General features: G+C 42.7%; 1 protein-coding gene across 7 annotated transcripts in view; it reads right to left on the minus strand.

The window, feature by feature from the left end:
* Nucleotides 1-3,272: 3,272 nt before the first annotated feature.
* Nucleotides 3,273-22,519, minus strand: part of map7d1a (MAP7 domain containing 1a) — a 39,264-nt gene continuing 20,017 nt past the window's right edge. For 2 of the 7 annotated variants that reach the window (XM_079165426.1, XM_079165423.1), the window contains 15 exons: nucleotides 21,570-21,733; nucleotides 20,341-20,452; nucleotides 17,501-17,605; nucleotides 16,046-16,168; nucleotides 15,801-15,946; nucleotides 15,272-15,402; nucleotides 13,610-13,845; nucleotides 12,410-12,680; nucleotides 11,472-11,652; nucleotides 10,402-10,506; nucleotides 8,865-8,915; nucleotides 8,717-8,777; nucleotides 7,114-7,195; nucleotides 6,181-6,419; nucleotides 3,273-4,190 (listed from right to left, as the gene is read on the minus strand). In XM_079165426.1, the coding sequence (XP_079021552.1) occupies nucleotides 4,180-4,190; nucleotides 6,181-6,419; nucleotides 7,114-7,195; nucleotides 8,717-8,777; nucleotides 8,865-8,915; nucleotides 10,402-10,506; nucleotides 11,472-11,652; nucleotides 12,410-12,680; nucleotides 13,610-13,845; nucleotides 15,272-15,402; nucleotides 15,801-15,946; nucleotides 16,046-16,168; nucleotides 17,501-17,605; nucleotides 20,341-20,452; nucleotides 21,570-21,733 (2,018 nt within the window). In that variant the 3' untranslated portion in view covers nucleotides 3,273-4,179. The remainder of the gene's footprint in view (nucleotides 4,191-6,180; nucleotides 6,420-7,113; nucleotides 7,196-8,716; nucleotides 8,778-8,864; nucleotides 8,916-10,401; nucleotides 10,507-11,471; nucleotides 11,653-12,409; nucleotides 12,681-13,609; nucleotides 13,846-15,271; nucleotides 15,403-15,800; nucleotides 15,947-16,045; nucleotides 16,169-17,500; nucleotides 17,606-20,340; nucleotides 20,453-21,569; nucleotides 21,734-22,519) is intronic. The other 5 variants (XM_079165429.1, XM_079165428.1, XM_079165425.1 and 2 more) reach the window with 4 other exon arrangements.

The raw sequence follows: 22,519 nt of genomic DNA on the forward strand, positions 1-22,519 counted from the left end.
AATTTGATTCTAAATGTTTACATTTGTTATGGCATACTATCCTGACATTCCATATATCTTTTATTTGGCATATTTTAATCTAGTTATTTGCAACATGTTCAAGGCATACTATACTTTTAGAATTGTTATGACTTTTTGTGAAATACTAGACTGACTTCCTTATGGCATATACTGTACAATACTCTCATGACTTTTATATGGCATACTATACTTTGGCATTTCTATGAAAGACATTTGACATTTTCATTACATATATACTATAACACTTTTATGACATATAGACTACATACTAGTATAATACATAAACAATTTTACAACATGTTTTACTATGTACTTGTACAATGACTGTTATGGCATTTTTTTTATTTTTCTGTGATGATTTATTTTTAAGGAATTTAACTTATGACTTCATGACTTTTTACAACATACTATAATACAACCTTTTCTGATATTTTTTAATACATTCTGTATTATGATTTTTTAATCCTCTATATCTTCTATCCAAGTTATTCATGCGTACATTTTCCCATAGCTGTTAACAACCACTAAGCAAATGCACCCGTAAAGCAAATCGCTGCTGGTCCAATAAATATGTTCACACTTTCAGATCACGCTTTTATTCACATGTACCTAAAGGAAACATATTCCTTCCGCTCACAATAATGTGGATACAGAGTGCATCACTGAGGTCAGGCTCGTTAAATACTTGAGGTTTGGTGGAACATCATCAGGAAGAACCTCATCAAAGAGTTTTTACACCCGACCGGTTGTGACAATCCAACAGCTGCCTGTTTAGACTCAGCTGCTCCCTATCCCGAGTGACCACCCTGATAGGATGCGAGGCCCTGGGTTCTGTTCAACCTCTGAGGTCACTTCTGTTGTATCAAACAACAGAAGTTGGGGGTTGCTCCTAAATCTTGCCATCTCCTGTTGAGATATAGCTAAAAGGTTGCTCTGCTCTGACAGCTAAGAGGGGGGGGGATCAAGAAACAGGCTTGGTGTGGGTGCCTGCCTTTCTGTGGCCCTGTCACTAATGTGATGCCATATGAGAGCAGCTGGAGAGCCTGTTGCTGAGCAGATAAAAACAGGTCAATGTAAGGGTGTGGGGCTGGGTGTGGGGCTGGGGGGGGGGGGGCATAAACACCAGACAAAGGTTGGCTTTGATGTTTATGATGTATGCATAACTGTAGCAGGGGTCTTATCTGTAGTGGGACCCCGAAGTGTGACTCAGTGCCCCCGCCCCCCCTCCCTCCTCTTGAAATGGGGGTGGAGCAGGCGCACTTACCATTCAGAATTTTGCACATTTGCAAGATTCCTCACAGTCCTCAAGTGCAGAGATTTACGTCTGAAAACTTTTGTCCAAAGTACTCTACGGTCTTTACAGCAACGCAAAGGTTTGACAACATGACCTTTAAGTCCTCACACACAGGATGTGGTTAGTTTTTGTTTTTTTATATGGCCCATAACAAGAAGTTATTCATCCAACCCAGTAAGGAGTGTATGAATAGAATCATGGATAGTGACACATCCACTACCTCCCATCAGCACACTTGGAGGCTTAGGAGTTAATACACCCATCAGTCAAAGTGGCATGAACACACACTTTTGGTAGGAGGGGGAGGGGGGGGGGGGGGGGTGTACACTAGGACTATCCGACAAACCAGCACTAACCTGAACTGGCAGAAAGCACCTTTATTCATAGACCAGTAGTCGTTTTTGGATTACCCTTCTCATCCACAAATTTAACTTAAGTATTTTTTTTTTCCAGTCCTCATTCTGTGTGAATTTCCTCTGAGACTTGGCAGTACTCAGCCTGTAACTGTGCACTGCGTAGCTGACACCTCTCCTAAAAATAGTGCCCACTAATCCTTGAGACCCCTCTGGGAAGCACCACACATTGCCAGGGCTCGACTAGACTGCATCCACGAATCACCGCAGGGAATATGAATTCTGAAGAAATCTGCGGTTTTCTGTTCGACGTTTAGATTTCACATGTAAACAATTTCCATGGTGACACACTCGTATCAAACCTATGAGTATGCATGAATCCAGAGATATGTATTGAAAAAAATATTGGAACGTAAAATGCGTCACCTCGATGCTGCAGTGCTGCACCCTCTGGTGGGGCTGATGAATACAGCTTTTAACAGCATGTGGTCAAGTGTAGTAGCAAAGTACTGAAGGTTTATATCTTTTTCAAGGAAGCCTGGGAAGCCAACTGTCTGTTGCATATTCAAACTTTGAGCAATGACAGATGATTATTTTGTAAATAGTTTGGTCATAATGGTGCCTCGTTATTTCACATGTTAAATACATTCAAAGTGATGCACTTTTTGGGGGATTGAGGGATAATTTGTAGGAATAATCACATTGTAAGAATAATACTGTTTCCTGTTAAAACCACCACGTATCATCACGTTGATAGCTTTGAAACAAACGGGGTTCTCACTTACTTCAAATCTTCCTCACGTGCATGATGGGTCTCCTCAATGATGAATCTGATGATAAAGTCTTTTTCTTGTTTTCCGTCTTCACTTTTCGGTTTCGTTTTTGATGAAAACATTTCCCTCTAAAATGTTTGAGCTTTCCACTGCATGGTGTTCAAATCCCCCCCCCCCCCCGGGAGTTACGAGGTTGTCTGGGCATCACAGGTTTAACTTAACAAACTAAAGTTACATTTTGCAATCACATAACTTCCATATGATGATCAGTGTGGCATGTCTTAGCATTTGATAGAAGGGGGACATAAATTGTGTTTGCAAAGCACTTCAGCTGTCTAAAAGAGGCTTGAAACAGTGTGCCAGGTCTCCTGCTGGCCACCACTATATAGAGAAAGGGGCAGCGGTTAAAATGGCATGTAACCCCTGAGGGGATTTTGTAAAAGGAGACCCAAACTGAAATGGACAGCTGAGCCAACTCACATGCCTTGCACATCAACTGTAAGGCCTTCTGGTACCATCTCTCATCTCTAATTCTGCTTCTCTACGGTTAGCGTGCACTAGCGTCCACTCGACTTTCAGTGCGAGTGTGTATTTATCCTCGAAAGTCAAAATATTAGAGTCTTGGGAATAAACAAGTCAAAGCACCACATTTTCCAACACTGTCAAATTAATAACAAATGATGAATAATTCCTATGCCTGTTTTAGATGACTGAACCTGGGAAACCTTGAAGATTGAACACTTAATTTAGAACATCTGTATCATTTTCTTTCTTCCCTGCAGCAATTTTCCCATTCCCAGGTAATTAAGACAAATGGATGAAGAGACAGCAGACTGGACAGCTTGCCTTTAATAAGACGTAAGATGCTCCCACTGACGTAACGCACATCAAAATAATTATAGCATATACACGCACCAGCATTTCAGATACATACGAGTCCATGGAATCTCAATGCATATGAGAGAAAACTGTGTCATGCTTTCACATGAGAGAGAAAATGTTTTAATAGTGGAGTGAATCCCTGTTTCTAGGGATTCACCTTAAATGACCTGTGATCTCTTATTCGTGAAATTGCACACTCTATTACATCCAGTTCTGCGTACAATCAATCATAGCTGAGATTTGCACACAGTATTTGTACACACAGGAAGGAGCTGTTGCATCCAGATTTCTCAATTTAACTTTACAAAAACTGCTACAGGTAGCTTTATACAGACCAGGATGTATAATACCTGGGTTTTTACTTAGAGCGTCTACTCAGAGCAGAGTAACATAAAATGACTCTTTCATTTCAACTTTAAACCACAGACTTCCTTTGTCCATCACACAAAGTTAATTTACATTATTCACAAAAATGTACCCAGTCTTTTATATGCATCTTTCAGTTAAATAACTAAAGAACAAAGAAACACTTACAGCGTATGGTAATAATTACTCAGCTGTACAGTAATGTACAAAGGAGGATACTATTGAGTATTAAGGTGCATGGAATCTATGCCACAAAGATCTTTTACAAGTGTTAACACTGACGCACCCGTGTCGCATACAGCAACACTTTTCATCCCGTTGTCTTTTGCTTTTTTGTGTCCTGATGCTGGATCGTCATCTTCTGTGGCCCGCTTCATCTTCGGAGAGAAGAATGTTTGCTTTTAGGCGCTTTGAAAACGGTTGGCACAGTTCACAGGGCTCGGGGGAAGCACTGTGGCCAATGCGACGAGCACTTCAACACCGGGACATGTCACAGGACCTCTGTGAGGGAGGGCAAAGAGCAAAAGGGTGAAAGGTCAGCAGCCGCTGAGCATTAATCAACACGTGCTAATAGACAGAACAGAGTCAACCTCTTTGATAGGAGTAACGACATGGTCCGTAAACCTCTGACCTGTTGGAAATACTAAATGCAGGATGTTTCAGAGGGCATGAGGCCAGTAACATAAACGGTCTTGTGTACATGAGGGTAATGGAAAGGTCTCCAGTGAAAGTCATTGCATGGTCCAATGCAGCCAACATGTGAAATAAGTTTGTAATTGAATAGGCTGAGAACGAGCACACTCTCAACAAGTACGGCCATTCAAACAAACCCTTGAAGCGCGCCTTAAAATAAATCGACGACCATGAAGTTACATTCAATCTCAGTCTCGCGTATCAATAAATGTCCCGCCATGTCAAAGGGCGTCTCAAGTATCCTGGTTTACACGAGTGAAAACGAGAAGAGAGAATGTCTCTTTTATAGGGCCGAGTTAAAAAGGAAAGAGGTGTAAGATGGGGGAAGTTAATTGATTTCAGGAAAGACGTCAGTGGGCTCGCAAAGGTAATGGTCCTCGGTTTGCTTTACTTAGTATTTCGGACTGCTGGCTTGTCTTCGGGCTAACAGGTGAGGATTAAGATCTAGCTGTAGGGCGCTGCTGACGTTGCGGCTGGGAGGGGGGGGTTGAGCGAGGACTGATATGCTGCTTAATTGCCGCCGGGTCTTGTTTCTAGCCCCTAGCAGTGAAGCACTTGTGGATAGGGTCTCCTCATCGCCTCGGCTATTCTAGGAATTCCTCACTAGGCTGCAGACCAAAGTCAGTGGACCTGCTGAATAAAAGCTGTCATCGGTATAAAGATACCCCGTTTCTCTTCACTCTTTCTTCCATATCTCATCTCAACCCCTTTTTAAAAGTGGAAACGGAGTCTCAGTGCCACACCATCCACACCAGGGGTCACTCACTCTCACTGGAGAGATGACCTATGAAGTTCAAGTTCGTTGACGCTTCATGCCAAGGACAACGGCACTGACTATGGTGCCTTGTACCGCAGCCTTTATTGGGTAATGTGAACTTGGCCAAGTGTAAAATCAGCTCAGAGCAAATGAGCCATGGCTCTGGCATGCTGCTACTCTTTATTAGGGACAGATCAAATTACTACGTTGGTGTTCTCGGTTAACCTCGATCCTTTAAGGAGGAATTTGGTTGTTTGGATCGTAATAAATAGGATACTGTCTGTTCTTTGCAGACATCTTTGATTTGAATCCGTTTTTGTTAATTTCCCTCTCTGTGGATCAATAAAGCATTATCTTATCTTGTGCTGTCTCAAACCTTGGACTCTCGCCTAAATCAGGCCGTTCGTAAGCTATACCAGCCTTGAGGCCATGCCTTTATTTCCTTAGAGACTACTCACTGCATTTTATTCACAGCTCAGTTAGAAGCTAATGTTCCTCTAGTTCATCTAAAACACTACCGCTCGACCTTTAACTAATAACATGAAACAAGGTCATAGTACATCTATTCTAGCCTCTCTGGTTGTCTGACTGGTTTGGCTTTGAGTTTTACAATCAATTTTGAGATTATAGTTTTTATTTTTTTAAGTACTATTATCACCTTACTATTAGCCTTTTCGACTGAAAGAAAGGTGAGAAGATCAATAACACTCAAATATTAAGCTACAGCGAGCAGCAGCTTAGATGAGCATGAAGACTGGAAACAGCTGGCCCTGCTCTGCCCAGACGTTAAAAAACAAGATATACGGTATTAATCAGTGAGCTTTATAAGTGCTGGTAGTCTAGCTGTTCCCCCTGCTTCCAGTCTTGCTGCTGCTGACTATAGATTCAAATCCACTTACCCGCATCATAACACAGGGTGGCCAGACCTTTTCTGCACATGATCTTCACTTCCATTTATATTTTCATTGATAACTTTAGCTTTCTTTAGATCTAAAGTCTAAGTCTTAGACATCATGTTTGGTATGTGTTGTAACTCTGTACCTGCGACATGTTGAGGCTTCATGGGGCCGGCCTTTTTCATGAATGACTCCTCACTTTCGAACGCGAGGATCGGCTCGGTGGCCATGCAGGTCTCAGACTTATCCCGCGCTCCGTTGGTGGTGTTGCCGTGATTTGCGAGATGGATGATATCTCCAAAGTGGGCAGTGTCTTCTTTAGTGGATAGACCATTCTCATGTCTGGTGGGCTGGATCCCATTGACCACTGGGACAGAGGGGCTGCTGAAGAGGGGAGACACAGAGCAGAATATGGCTTCAGTTATGATGGGTCAGAGTGACTCATACAACAAATGAGTCATTGCATCGCTGTTCAATTTACGGGAGTCTTTTAAAATCTACCCCATGAAGGGTCTTCAAATACAACAAGCTAAATGTTTCAAGAAACCAACTCTCTCCCAGTATTACAGTTGTTGACAGAGTGTCTGAATAGAGTGTCTCCTTGTGTTTTCCGTTGACGTTTTCAACAGTGCAAACGTACTGCAGGCTGGATTGGTGAAGTTTCTGGCACACAAGTTTTATACGATCCGCGGTGGTCTTGCGTCAACGCGAGTACAAAGAAACGTTCAAAAATCCACAAAAAAAAGAGGCGGTAGTGTCACAACCCGGCTCTTAGTCCATGACAAATATAGACAAGACACAAGAGATGGTGGTAAATTAACGTATTTATTGTTAACTAAATAAGAAAGTAATTACCTTTGTGAAGTGTGTCAGTCAGTATATCAGTAGTGTGAGCATGGATGCATGAGACCAAACCAAAGTTTAATCGGTAGCCACTGGCAGAGATCGCTCCAAGTATGTCAGAGAACGACCAGGGCAGAGCAACACTGGAGCAGGGCTTTTATGCTCCAGAACCAGGTGCTCTGCATCAGGCAATCAGCCACGATGTTAAGAGGCTGGGTCGTCACGGTAGCTTTACCTTTCTTTGACGCTGGTCTGTCCATTTTCTTGCTTGTTATTGGTCAAGTTGATCTCTGGCTTTGGCTGATAATCAGCAGATGCTGGAGGAAACAAAGTGAAACAGTTATTTATCCAGTGTATTAAACCATGCACACCAACATGATCACACACATCCAACATCCAACAATGCCCTGCGTGATCAACCGCCATTAATGATCAGTCTTAAACCGTGTGAGGCAACCTTAAAAAAGCAGGAAAGGGATGCCAAATGTTCCTGGGCCATTCTCCCTGTGAAGGCCATTCTCCCTGTGTAGCCCCCCCCCCCCCCCCAACTCTGCTTTGCCGAGTACTTGGCTGTAGTTGAGACAGATTTCCACACCACTGACTAGAATGGAGGAATGCCTGCCAGGCCTCCGACCACATAAGTGGCTGGCTAATGTCTTCCTGCATTGGGGCACATTGACAAACAGCATATCTTACAGACCACATTGATCCACTTCATCCTACTCATCTACTGTACGTGACGTGGGCACGTAGACAAGGAGGCTGTGCGAGTTATATGCTTCTTAATATAGTTGAGTTAACAACAGAACTTTCCCATAATTCATGGACGAGGGGATCTCCTCTCAGTTACTCTGCTTGAGGTTTTTTTTCTTTGGTTGAGTTTTTCATTACCCGCTGCGAGGGTCTAAGGACAGAGGGTTTTGTGTGTTGTTCAGATTGTAAAGCCATCTGGGGCTATTTATTAATTTGTGATATTGGGCAATGGAAATAAAATTGACTTGACTTGAATTAGAAGTTGTCTCTTTCCATGTCAGCCCTGTGATTTCCTGGCGACCTGTCCAGTGTGTACCCGGCCTGCGCCCTATGTCAGCTGGGATCGGCTCCAGCCCCCCCCCCCCGGACAATGAATGGATGAATTAGAAGTTGTAGGAAGAGTGGATTTTGGTAAGGCCTTTGCAACATCGCATGTGTCTTGATATTATTACTTCTTTCTAAAGTAAGAAAGCTTTTGCCATGAGTCCGCTCTTCCTCTCCAAGTCCCTCAGTCCCACAGTCCCGCAGTTTGGACAACAAGCAAGTACACATGGGTCCTATTGTACTGCGTAGAAGAACTCAGACAGCAGCTGTGCAGGATATGAGGCGGAGATATAATCTCTAATAACACGTTCATACAAAAGGCTCTGGTGTGAGGCTGACTCACATGGGAAATGAGGGGAGAAAAAAAAAAAGCACAAAACAATACCTGGGACTGTTTATTCTAACATATGGAAGAGCTAAAAGAAGCAGTGGAGGGATGGTGCATGTATGGGTCAACAAGTATCAGCCGAAAGGTGGGATAAGTAAAATGAATTCATCTAACATCAGTCAGACACCATTAAAAATCTACTCTGTAGTTGATGTGGATTTGCAAATTGAAGCTGTTGAGTAAGAAATCTACTTTAAAGTGGATTCTGGCAACAAAGTATCCACTTTGTTTAAAATCCCTTCACAGATAACACATTAATGGGAGATCAGACCCTGAACGATTCCTGCAGATTAAAGGCTATTGGTGGGTAATACTCCATTTCCTCCATTAGTTGAGGATGTTTTTGTAAAAAGCAGACTGATGTTCTGCTTACCTTTGCTGCTCTCTGCCTCTTTGTCATTGACGTTCGTGAGAGGGGAGGACTTGGTCTCTTTCTGTGAAGATGGGAGATAGTTCGTCATTTTTATTGTTAAGTCAGGTTTTAGCCTGTTGTTTTGGTTCAAACTGAACAGAAAATGTACCTTGTCGCCTGCATCTGTCTTGCGTGTCCTCTTCATGATCTCGTCCAGACGCTGAGAAGAAAAAAAAAAGAGTCAGGAATAAGACAAAAGGAAGATGACACGTAGAACAAAATGCCAAAAACAGAAGTGTTTGTTTGTTGGATTTTCTAAAAGATCAGGGCAGAAAGGTTTATGCATTGAAGAAATAAAGATGTCAGGCTGTTCAAAATTGGGTTGGGTTTAGTGGGCTAGACTGAGCCCACACACCTTGTCACGCTGTTTCGCTTAAAAACAGAGGTTTTACATTCTGCTGTTCATTGCTTCCTGTGTCTTGTATCTAAGGCCGTGGTGCTTGAAGTGAATGCACTCCAGGTGGAAAGTTGTAATAATAATGAATAATGATGGGTCAGCACTCGTGTGATGGTCGAACAGTGAACAGTAGGATAGAGGTCATTATACTCTGCGTATCAACAAACCAGTCTGTGTGAATGATTTGTGCACAGATGGCAGAGGTTTGATGGGAAATGGAAACTTTATCTGGAGGACACTGCTGGCCTGAGACAGTACGACCATAACTGCAGCTGCCACTCATAAAAGTGAAGCATTTTTTAAGAGCCAAGATTATTCATCGGGAGCTCACACACACACACACACACACACGGCTTTGGCATCTAGTTTAGCTGCAGAACTTCTGCCTCAGGACTGAAGATTCTTCTTTTGTCTAAGTTATGTTTCCCCCTCAGGATACTTTAAACCACCTGTGCACCAACTGTGCTCGACTGATCGCAAACTTCTCTTTGTTGAGGCGATAACAAAAGCAGGCCGGCCAGCTTTGGTAGAAGTCAGTCAATAACAGCGTGTTGCACAGTGTAACTAAGCAGTGAGTCTTTTGGGCAGAGGACATGCTGTTCTTGTGGGCTAATGCCAGCATGCAGTCAGGCTTGGGCTGGCTGAGCCTCTCTCTCTCTCTCTCTCTCTCTCTCTCTCTCTCTCATGGAGAGAATCTAGCTAGCATAGAGAAGTGTGAGCTTACTGGAGAGATGTGGGTGGCGTACTTGAGTAGATGGCCATGGTCACAGAACACACACGTACATGTGAAAAACAGCTGCACAACTCCACACAGATGACTGGCACAGGGAGGTCTCCATTATTATTAGTCTATATATATGTATATATAGCTTCATGCTCGACACACAGTCTAAGCTCCTATTAAATCCTGGCACGCGGACAACCAGTCCAGGATAAGCCAAAAACATCATTCATCTTGGTTTCAGGGACTCAACTTTCAAGCCTGCTATTGTCAAAAGGCAGACCACAGAGTGAACATAATATAGGATATCTGTATATATGCAGAGCAGAGCTGGGTCTTTTTAAAGCATCAATCTATTTATATATTTTTAAGGCAGTTTTTCCCCCAAAACATCGAGCTAAGGATTTTTTGGAAAATGACTAGGAATTCAATTTCAAAAAAAAAAAAAAGTGCATTTCCGATTGGAAAGGGGTTACTTTAAAAGCTGGCTGAAAGCAGAAGTGATGGAGGACAGATGTGTTGCCCTACCCTTTTCCTCTCCAGCCTCTCCTGCTCCTCCTTCAGGAAGTGTTTCTCTCTCTCCAGACGCTGCTTCTCCGCCTCCTCCCGGGCTTTAGCCTCAGCTTCTTCCTTCTGAAACGCACAAGCGAGACTCCAATCACAATTTGAATGCCGGCTGAAGGGGAAAAAGAACAGCTCAGCCAAAATAGCATGCCTTTGACATAACACGGGTGTGGTTGCTTTTCTGCAATTATTGTTTACAACCACAAAGGGAATACTTTCCTGTACATCTGAGCCCCAAAAAAAGATCTATTTTCAACATTAACAGCCTTGTGAGGAGCATTCAAAAAGAAATACAATACTTGAGCCTTTGGGTAACTTTATTGGATCGTGTTTAACCACAAATGCCACTTCTGCAAAAGACCACAAGGGGGTGGCAAAGCATAATCAACCATCTACAGAGAATAGACAATGCCTCAGCTGATTATATTCCAGGTCTACAGGATAAACAAATGCTGTAATGAACAGTCACATGGTCCTGGTTCTACTAATCAAGCATCACTATTATTTTTCATCCGCTTCGCTCTGGCAACATCGACAAACACACAAAGAGTCAATATTGCGTAACGGTTATTTGACAAACTGAAAAGTAAAAAGGGGCACATTCATCAGAGCTACCGGCTCACCAGTTTGGATTAATATTTTCCTTTTAGATGACATCAACATCCCACTGACGCAGAAAGTACTGGACTATGCTTTCGGGCCTGTTTGCTACCAAAAAGGTCAGCGTGAGGTGAGCAGCTGAGCGGAGACAAGAATCGTCTTTGTTTGCCAAAGATAGGAGAGCGTTTAAGTTTATGGCGTGGTGGACAAAGTGCCTGGGAATGATGCGAGGAGTGCATGCATGTGTGTCTTAACCTTTATTTGAACGGAAGACAGCCATAACTGTCACAGTGGTGCATAATGGTCCTTGTCACTGCTATGGGCTTTAAGGACTTGCAAGATCCTTTAACCCTTATGTGACTAACCAGACCTGTCCACTGCAACCTCACCAACGACGTCTATTCCAGCTGGCTCTGCATTCACGGTCAACATACCTGTTTCTGTAGGCGCAGGTTCTCCTCCTCCTCGGCTTTGGCTCTCTCCTGAGTCTCCTTCTCGTCCTGCACGCGCTGGGCTTCGTCTCTCCTCCTCTGCTCCTCGGCCATGGCACGTGCCTCCTCCTCCCGAAGTCGCCTCTCCTCTGCCTCCCTAGCTATTCGCTCCTCTCTCAGGATCCTAAAGAGTTTGGGCAAGAGGGTAAGAATGAGTATTTACCGCAAAATATCCTGCGCCAACCACTTTGAATGAGGTAAACAATTTAAAAGGCTAATTATTCTATTGAATGGACATTTCCTCTTTATTTTATACCATCTCTGCTGAGTTGACATTGACGCACAAGCAACAGGAAACCAATTGGAAACAATTGGAAGTCTTGGTGCCAACAAGAGATCACATTAATTCACAAGCTGCAAATAGCGACTTGCTGTGGTAACGATCAGCCAACAGGCTATCAAATTTGCAATGCATCCACACGTCACAGGCAGTGTTGAGTGAAGTCTTATTAAGACATGAATGTGCTGTGATGTGCATGGAGCCTTCCTGTTTACTTCATGCCTTTTTCACTCACTACATGGGAAATAGCTAAAGGCCCGAGGTGAGCTTTGTTTTGCAGCATATTCTAAACCAATAAATCATCACGTTAGAAGTAAATTGTTCTATACTTAGCATTGGTTCAAATGTTATATGTCTGAGGGTGACATTGCAAATTAACTTCTGCACTATTCTTGAGATGGCTGACTGGGAGAAAAAAAAAGTAATGAGTAGTAAAAAGACCAAACCCATAAGTGGGAACACAGCTGCGGACACAGGCGTGTTTAAGAATAGTTTTTTTCTCATGCAGTGTACAAAAACGTAACAGATCTACGACTATGCAAGGTCAACACTGTGCCGACCATCTGCGGTTGTGTTTTGAGTCATATTAAAACCCTCTGACCTCTCCTTCTCCTCCTGTTCGCGGCGCTCCTGCTCGTCCCTCTCCCTCTGCTCTCGGGCCTGTCGCCGGTTCTCTGCCAGGATGCGAGCTGCCTCCTCTGGGTTGTTGGTGCCTGCCATGGGCTTGGCTGACGGAGACGGTGTAGGCGATGATGCAGGAACAGAAGGAGCCGAATGGACCGGCTCAGGTGAGGGGGAGGCTGCAGTGGTTGATGGGGTCGAGGGACGGGGGGAGGCGGAGGCTACTGTGAAGGCAGGAACCACGGCAGAACCTAAGACGGGGAAAATAAGTGTTACAGAAGGGACAATGACACACATATCTTGTGCTGTGTAACTTACCAGAGATCGTCGATGCGATTACTTATGCTTCCCTACAAGTATTGACTCTTAAAGTGCTGCCGATCGATCGTTATCAATAACACATTCAACCGCAGCCTTTTCTCTGCACTGTGAAACATTCTGTCCCTAGCAACTGGAAATTGTAAACAACCATAGCTTCAGCCTAAAAACTTGGTAATTGCATAATTAAGGCTGATTAGTGAAGCCTCTTAGTGCTGTGTGTTTGAGAAGACACAGACTGTGGAGCTGTGTGTGGCTCCCTCAGTACATTCCCTTTGTTTTCATGGCTAATTAAGCCTCATGGTAATCGCCGCCCATTGCTTCTTCAAAGAGATACTGATTTTCCTGAGGCTTTCTCACCTTTTCCATTAAGCTACCATTATAGTAATAATAATAATAATAATAATAATAATAACAATAATAATCTGTACTCAAGGTCCACTCGCTAGCTTGTACCACAGCTTTCAAGCCCTTTTATGGTCTTCATCAGCAACTCCTCCAACATAGGTCAGGCAATGTCAACTGATCAAACTCCATCACTGATGAAGCTTGTGAGATGGGGTTGAAAGCTCTGGAAATAAGCTAGTAACTGCACCTTGAATAAAGATTTTTATTTTTTGTCAAACTACTATTCCCAAGGTTGAGAAACTTACCTGCTAAGCCTCTAGAAAAAAATCTAATTCTAATAAGGCTGATAAGGACTGGTGTCACTCTGCAAAGAATTGGGAACAAATTGAACTTTTTTTTTTTATTGTTTCACTTTACTAAATACCTGAACCATCGTAAAGTACTACTCCCTGAGAAGGACCTTTTCTTTAGACCTGGGTTAGAAATAATCCTCAAAACGTTTTCTTGTACTCACTCTTTCTCTTTTCGGGAGTTGCGGGCCTGCGAGGCTCCTTCAGTCTTTCGAGGGGGACGGGGGAGGAGGTGCGGTGGTCTATCCTGGCAGGGGTCCTGGCTCTTTTTGGTCGTCCTTTAGGGGTTGACGGGCTTCCACGTGTGGATGGAGGCTTGGGGGAGGCAGCAGGGCTGGGGGAGGCAGTTCTGCCCTTAGGCGTAGCTGGGGATGACGGCCGTCTGGATAAAGGACTAGGACTGTAACACAGGAAAATGCAAGAGAGATGGGAAATTTAGCAACAATTATTTGTGGACACATTGGTGTTTTAGACGTGGGCTGAAATGTTTGTTTACAACCCAGATATGTCCCGAAGAAACCGGACTTTAGCAGACAACGCACTCAAACATTGCATCATGACCCTCAAAGTGCTTTAACGGTCAGCATCCCAGCCATACACAGGCAAAGCAACACTTAAGGGGAAACATCCATTATGCTGAAGAAGACATTTTATTTCCTCTTGCCCTCTGGCACTGACGGCTCTGACAGCTTTGCCACGCTCTTTGTGGCCTTTTTGATGAATCAAAGGAACTTTTTTCTCCTATTCCATCCCATCTGTGATGGATGTCATTTACTTCAGTGGCCTGGGGATATGAGAGGAAATAACCGCTCGTCTCGGGATCTTTCATGTCTGGGGCATGAAATATGCAGCCATTACCATGCAGACAAAAACATGGTCTCTGTCTAACCCAGCTGTTGACCACAAACAAGCCGTGGGTCAGGGGGATGTATGGTTAACCTTGTTTACAATACGGTTTTAATGACCTATATAACCTGTACAAACGTCAAAGCAGCAGATTATTATATGTCAGCTTTTTCAAATGGTTCTTTAAGGAAATAGTGTATTTTTTGAAGTGAAGATTGTAGCTTTGAAATATATACCTTTATATGGTGCACTTTTCAGCAGGAGCTTTCACGAGCTTTCAAACTTGCCTTGCATTTATCAACTATGTTAATGTTCAACCTAGACCTCGATGAACAATTCTGTCCATGATGGATTGATCTGCCCATTATTTTATCAATTAGTAATAATATGAAAAAATGCCATTATGATTTCCCAGAATCCAAGTTAGAATTTTGGACTGCTGTTTGTGGAAGATTCCGAAGAATCGTACAAAACACAAAGGGGCAGCAAATCCTCACATTTGAGAAAAAAAACAATTTGCTTTTTAGAATTAACTGAAATGTGAAACAGCCTTTGCTATTAGGCGCTGGCTTAGTTTTTTAACACTAATAGATGAACTGCTGTATAAACCAACATAATCGATAAATAAATTAGTTATAAAATGAATGTTCCAGGCCTAAAATTATAATTCCCAAATGGTTCTTCTTAGTATTGAATAGAGTGGGAAATTGAGAGCGACATTATACCAACTGAGAGGGCGATGACTGCAGCTCATCTCAGCTCATTTAAAATGACTGAGTTGTTGTTGCCATCCAAAGGGGAAAAAAGGTGATTGCCTAGCAGCAGTGGTAATGGACCATAGGCTTTCTTCTTGAACAGACAATTTATTATCATAATTAGAGATCTGGTCGATGAAAACAGTAACCAGGTTAGTGGTAAATATGACACACATAAGGAAAATATAACAATGAGTAAAAGTACAAATAAAGTGTGTGTTTTACCTTGGATCAGGTCGGTGTCTCATACTGGGTAGAGACTGTCTCTTCTTAAGCACCTTCTCTTTACTGAGGGCACTCTTCTCCTTCTCATTCTCCCGTTCCTTGTCTTTCTTTTCTTTCTTGTTTTTATCCATCTGTACGACAAAAAGATGAAAATGGGTCAACACATTAAAATCTTTTTCATGTGCCATTCAAAAATAACATTCAATTGTGATTGAAACAAAAAATAAGACAAGACACACTAAAGGTTTTCATACAGTACTGGTCAGGCACTATGCTTTGCTCTTTTGGAAACAATAATCTCACTGGTAAATGTTCACTCAGGTGAACACAGGTGAACTGTATCCCCTCTCTCCTAGAACAGAATCTGCCGTTATACATTTCATGGCTGTGTAGCTACGCTTTTATCCTGGAAAACGGCTCACTTATTATTGAGAGAGTCGAGCGTTGTTGTAACTCTCAGGAGACTGTGACTACACTTTGATGGTCCGATAGGAGAACCACAGGGCTAAAGCGAACTGGGCAGACTTACGGGTGTGGAGCTCCGTCTGTGTTGGCGCTGGGTGATGTCGGGCGTGCTGGACGTCACTCTCCAGCGGTCGGAGCAGCGGTGGTGGGGCTGGTGGGCGCACAAGGTGAGGGGACTGGCTGAGGCCGAGCGGGGGCAGAGAGGAGAGTCTGTGGAGAGAAGCGACGTACAATTAAAAGCTCGCCGACATTCATACAGCAGCTTCTAACGTATTTATTGGAAGACGGATAAAAACAATGTCAACTTACGACCATCTTTACCATTGGTGAGGACACTGGCAGCACTGCGGCTCCTAGCGAGGAAAGACAGCGTTGGCGTCATCAGCCGGTCGACTATACTGCTCTCCCAAGGACTCAGTGCAAGGCTACGGGCTGCAGGTTGGAAAAACAGATTGATGAAAAGATGTGTCTTGAATTTATGTCCTCCATTGAACCAGAGTGCATCACCCCCAAATAGCGATCAAACCTGAAGTACGAGAGGAACTGAAGCCCATTTTAAATCAATCTTTGCAGAGTTCTCCGTCATTACACAGACACAGCGATAGAATAAAGTCTAAAACTTGTCACCAAAGAGAAGTGAAAAGAAGTTATTGGTTATTGTAGCAGTATGTCTACAAATATAAAGACCCGATCAAATACACAGAACCCCAATAAGACACCTCGGTACCATCCAAAGAGATAAGAGCTCAGTAAGTGTGTCTACTGTAACCTTGGGCAGTGGTGGTAGCACCCAAGAGAAAGAGACTTATTTGAAATGCTTGTCTAGACAGGGAGTCAGTTATTTATAACCACAGCCTTGAGCATACAAGCAGAGCCGAAGAAGAGTGGAGACTCATCAGTATGTATTTAGGGGGTGAAACGTCCTCCTCTGGCTTTAAGGTGCAGGATGAAGAAGACGTTGCAGTGAATGTTCACACACATGGTGTGTGTTGTAGTGTTCAGGTAGAGAGGAGAGCGACAAGAGGAATAGAGTGGCTTCCCCATCTATTTTTCTCCAGCAGCACAGAGGAACAGTACCTGCTCCGGGGACTTTTTGGAATACATTATCTCCTGAAAAATGCTGACTCACTCACTAACTTTACTTTTTTCAAGCCCTGAAGTTTCTCCTCTTTTTTTTTTTGCAGGAGTACACCGTGACCTGGTTAACTGGAGACCTATAAAGAAGAGCTGCTCACACCCGCAGCATGAAGAGAGCTTGATTGAAACGACACAAAGATAATTCAAAGAAATACTTTGTCATTTAGAAATCACACCCACCTCCAGAGCATCAATCAATAAAGCATTCAAGGCAAAATAAAAAGACATCCCACATCCAGTAGGTTGAAAATGAGCACAAAAAGGATCTTTGACTGTGCAAACACATGAAATGACCATCACCACACAATGAACCGACAAAAGGACAGCAAGACGGACAGCACAACAAAATGTGGACACGGCACATAACCCATATAAAAATATGAGCATGCAGAACAAAAACACCTGACCCAAATTCTGGAGAGTTAACAAAAAAAATAACTCAAAGTCTGTTTTGGGAGACAGAAATGGGTCAGCTGCCAACCACCAAGCAAAAGAGTGGGACTGAAATCATGAAGGGGAAGAGCACAAGGATGAACGGGTTCGGAGGTGTTGGCGTGGCAAAGTGATGGACACAGTTAAACGGGGGGGGGAGGTGGGGGGAGGGGGGCATTCCAGATGTTGCCTTACTTCTGCCGGGGGAGTTCCAGAGTGTAGCAGAGGACTTGGACAGTCGCTTGTTTATAACAGAGTCCACGTGTTTGGGCAGGTTGACCGTTGACACAGAGCATCTGCCTAAGAAGCCAAGAGAGCGCCACACAGATGTTCACACAGGTCACATGGTTGAGAGTCAGAGGGGGGAACATCTGCACGTGTTACGCTCCAATGATGCCTCTACAAACATGCACCCACACACCGTAAAGGCAGCGGTACAGTCCCGTACTTGTAATGTGAGCAACCGGCATTAAAGCAAATTCCTGTGTGCTGGCCGTGTATATAACAACTTCCACTGCTTTAAAGTAAATACACACACTCGCACACACAAACACACAGAACACACGCACACACAAAACACACAGTACACCATATGTTCACTTCAGCGAGCCTTTAGGTGTGTCGTTAGGCATCTATGGCTCGAAACCTGGTAGGAATTATATTTAATCTTTTGGAATGTCTCCAAACGTGATCGTTTTTAAAGTGTCACTTCGCCCAAATTACAAAAAAACGCCTATATTCTGTTTTACCACCTTGTGGTACGTTTTGATCATAAATTATAGTCGTTATTATATAGAACATTTAACAATAACCAATAAAAACAAGATATTTGTTTCTGACATTTCTGCCACAACTTAAATACAACTGAGGTCAATCTAATGAAGTGTTTGGTGCTTACAGCGTTGGAAAATAAAAATGTTCATTAGCAACATTGTGTCCATAATCCACACAACACACTGTAAACCGTTTCCATTGGCACTATTTCTTTGCTACAGAAGTTGGTTCAGTGAAAACTGCTGGCAGTGAGGTAATCCAGGGAAACAAAGAGAAAAAGAAGTTGCTGGTGAATATTTTTAATTGACATTGCTAATGCTGCGAGCACACCAAACTAAATTCCAAAGTATGTGTATCGTCCCTTACAGGAAAAGTAGTGTCCATTAGAGAGCATTCAACTCCATTAAGGTAAAAGAGAAAACTACTTAGATTTTTTTGTAATTGTAGTGAAATGAGTAGACTTCTTCTCACCTCCCATGAGATTAACATTCCTACTTCCCAACAACACCGATTCCAAAAGTCACGTCAACCCCACTAAGAAGGAACCTTTTCTGTCCACCTTATAAAAGCTACCAACAAGCAGGGAACAAGAAAATATACCTCAAGAACAACCAAACATGGGACGGAAAGAGGCTGCTGAGAAACATAAGCCCATTTCATGGCTGATGAAGTGAACGGGCACTTTGTAAAAAAGGGCAAAAAGAATTGAATACTTGAGACCATCCATGAGGAATCCTTGCATCTATCCCAGGTATAAATCCCTTTAATACACTGGAATCAAATGAACACTCTGATTCAGAGAGCATTACAGTAATGGAGGCGCAGTATTAAAGCTGGCCATGTCTGTTTACAATGAGGCAGTTTGCTCTTTTGAACAAAGCCAAGATGGGTACTTTAGAGCATTTACTAAATAACTTCCCGAACTCTCAGCCACTCCACTGCAGCCTATCAGACGGCAGGAAGGGAAAGGAGCGATTGATTGGAGTGTCAATAATTCCCCTGGCATACGGCAGAAGCGATTACATGGCATAATATAGAACTCGGGACTTTTTAGAGCTTCAAGTCGAGAGGATGGCACAACGGGACAGAAGCATTCATCACACTGCACCGTTAAAAACATCATTTCTACAGTATTACATTATTCTGCAGCCAATCTGCTGTTGGTCAATAGAACCCTGCTTACTGATGCAATAAAGCAGCTGAATACATTTTCACTTTGTGCAATCAATACAGTCTGGTCACGATCAGGGGCTAATGATCCTGAAGTAATGTTAAAGAGCAACAGCTTGCTCGGACAGAGCTGTAGTAGCCGACACATCAGAGGGAAGGGTGTGCTGAGGTGGAGGAGCGCGACTGACGCAGCGAAGGCACATCAGATTAAAATGGAACAAAACCAAACGTCCCGTGCTGTCGATATCTGTTTGGGCAGTGTTCCTGACTCTGCACCTTTATATGCCAGACCCAGTAGTGAGCATTAAACACTGTACACCTAACTAACATCTATTTTGCAGTATAGATTGAAAAAGAGAAAACAAAATCGATGTTGGTACAATTCACCCGAATGAGGCGACAATTCACCAATTTCAGGCTGCAATGCTTCAGATCCACCTAAATGGTTCAGTTGTAAAAAAAAAAAGATCAGAAAATATTTTGATAACTGACTAATTATTCAACAACTATATCAAGCAAAAATACCACACACTTGCTGGTGCCGGCTTCTCAAATGTGTCCATTTCAGTTTCATATGATTGTAAATGAAAGATTTAGGGGTTTTGGTCTGTTGTTAAGACAAAACAAGAAATTTGAAGACATCATCTTAAGCTTTGGGAAATTGAGATGGTCAGCTTTTCACTATTTTCCCACATTTTACTGACCAAATGATTGATTGAAAAATCTGTGACAGCACAGCCTTATCAACCTACAAAGAAAAAACCGCCAGGACATTAGACAGCTATAGTAGTGATTTAAGGTCTGCTTTTGATTACAGTGGAAAAAGTGAGCAGCATAACAGCACACTGACGCTAACATAACTCTCCTCTAATGGAGGAGGTTAATGGCACTGAAACTCAATAGCCCGTAATGACAAACAAAAACCTCAACAGACAGAATCCATAGCCCGTAAAAGCACATATCCAGCAGGATGACTTCCATGAAATGCCTCATATTTGCTATACGAGTCAGTAATTCTTCCGTGATTGAAGGCGAGTTCCCCGGTTATTATTTTATGAGGATGTGTATCCAGATTGGATCAGCGTACTCACCTTCTTTCTGGCTAGAGTTCTGGCTTAGTGCACCAGCCCAGGACCACCTTTGCTGGCGGATTTCTGCCCACGTTTTCTTGGTTGACCTGTGGATGGCTGCCTCATAGCGTTCCTGGCAAGGACACGGGAACAGAGAGCAGTTATTTGAATGTCTATTGCATCAAAAGCAAAATCCTAAATCCCCTCATCTGCAGCTGATCCTGATCAGTGGTCAATCTAGTGAAGGAAGGCATAAACATTTAACCTCTGGGCAGAGATGGGCAGTATTTCTATTACTTGTATTTGAAATACGTATTTCAATTACTTTTGAGTATTTTGTAATTTGTATTTGATAGGGCCGATAAAAAATCTAAATTAATTTGTAACAAAATACTTTAGAGTGGAGTAATTTTTTTAATTTAAAATACTCAAAATACTTTCTCCACAAATCAAAAAACAGTTCACGAGTTCAGTCTTCAAGTTCAACAAATTGTCTGTCAAGGTAAATATTTTATCTGAGTGTCTACTGTGATCGTAGAAGTTATCAGACGTTCTAATAATCTAATAACTTCTACCGTGACGGTAGGCAACATCTAATAACTAAATAAATAATAATTGTGCCTATCTCATTTGTCATTTGCCATAAGAGCAGTAAATCATCCTTTCAGAGTAAAATTCTGCTAGTTCAGTGAATTTCACATATAGGAAGAGGGAGATTGGGAGCTTGTATGTCATATGTGATGAATATTTTCTTGTTGATACAAAGCCAAAGTTTATGGGCTGTTAAGTCCCATTAATAAATATATATATATACATACACACACACACAAACTCAATCAAGTTGTTGTCTTTTAATAGCTTTGCTTAGTTACACTGACATTCTGGGACTGTTCTTCCTTTTTGTGGGGTTCACCAGAGCTTTGTGTGCATTATAGCCCAAACCTGAATGCTCTGCTATACCAAATTGTGAGAAAACGGAAAATCCAGAAAAAAGTATTTCCTATATTTTAAATACAAAATACATGGATTGTATTTTGTTACATTTTCTGGCACCAGTATTTTGTATTTTACTTTAATAGATTTATTTGAGGGGTATTTTGTATAAAAATACATTTTTATGTATTTTTGCCCATCTCTGCCTCTGGGTATCATGTGAGAAAAGGAATTATGTGTAACTGTCCTCACTAATACAACACCATCACATATTGAATGGATTACGTCTCTAAACGTTTTTTTTTGTCAAAACGTACTTTATTCTTCTCCAGTTTCTGTTTCTGTCTCTCCTCCAGGGTGGCTCGCCGTTTCTCCGCCTTGATCCGCTGCTCCTCCAGCTTCCTGCGGCGCTCCTCCAACTGCTGCTCCCGCAGCTGCCGCGCCCTCTCCTCCTTCTCCAGCCACTGGCTCTTTTTAGTAGCTAAGATGGGGCACAAAACATGGTCAAGAGAAGTGAGACTTTACCAAAAGAGCAGCGGCCAAAGGAGTCCTCTCTCTATCAGCTGGTATGTACACACATTCTCTTTCAAGTGTCAGTTTCTGTTTCAGAAATGTTGAAAGCATCTTTTGATAGGTCGGGTGATTTTATGAACAATGTAGTTTGCCTCTCTGATGTTTACTTCTCATCCACCAGCTGTTTTTGAAAACACCTCAATCCCACTTTGTGTTTGGGGAAAATAAACTCAATTACTTGACTTTTCCACAGAATGCAGCATAAAGCGTAGTTAGACGGATACAGTACTTCTGAAGTGACACTTTTACACCACACTAATCGCATCAAGCCCCCACGTCAACTTCAACAAACCACGCACTTTGATATGGAAATCGTCTCGTTGTCCCTGAGCCATTCAAAGAGGGCGTAAAGAAGCCTTTTCGCAGCTGCCTCTCCGTGTACACAACTCACCATATTTCTTTAAACTACAAAGCACAACCTCCGTGAAGAATCGGCCTCTGTGAGGAGGCGAGGCGTAGTTCTCTTAAGCACTTGATGCAACAAAGGCAACTGGTTGTGGATTCAAGATTACGGTGACGGATCATTGCAGAAAGGCTGGAGGCGAGAGGGGTTAACATTTATTGGGGAGGCGCACAGTTTCGGCTTTATATACCAAGGCACTGCTTGCCAGCACCGTTGCAGCAAAGAAAATATATCTGCTGCAGTGCGACTCTCAGCTCATCGCAGCACAATGGCCACAGTTTAAGATAAAGC

Source organism: Pholis gunnellus (genome assembly GCF_910591455.1).
Source record: "Pholis gunnellus genome assembly, chromosome: 8".
Lineage (NCBI taxonomy): Eukaryota > Metazoa > Chordata > Actinopteri > Perciformes > Pholidae > Pholis > Pholis gunnellus.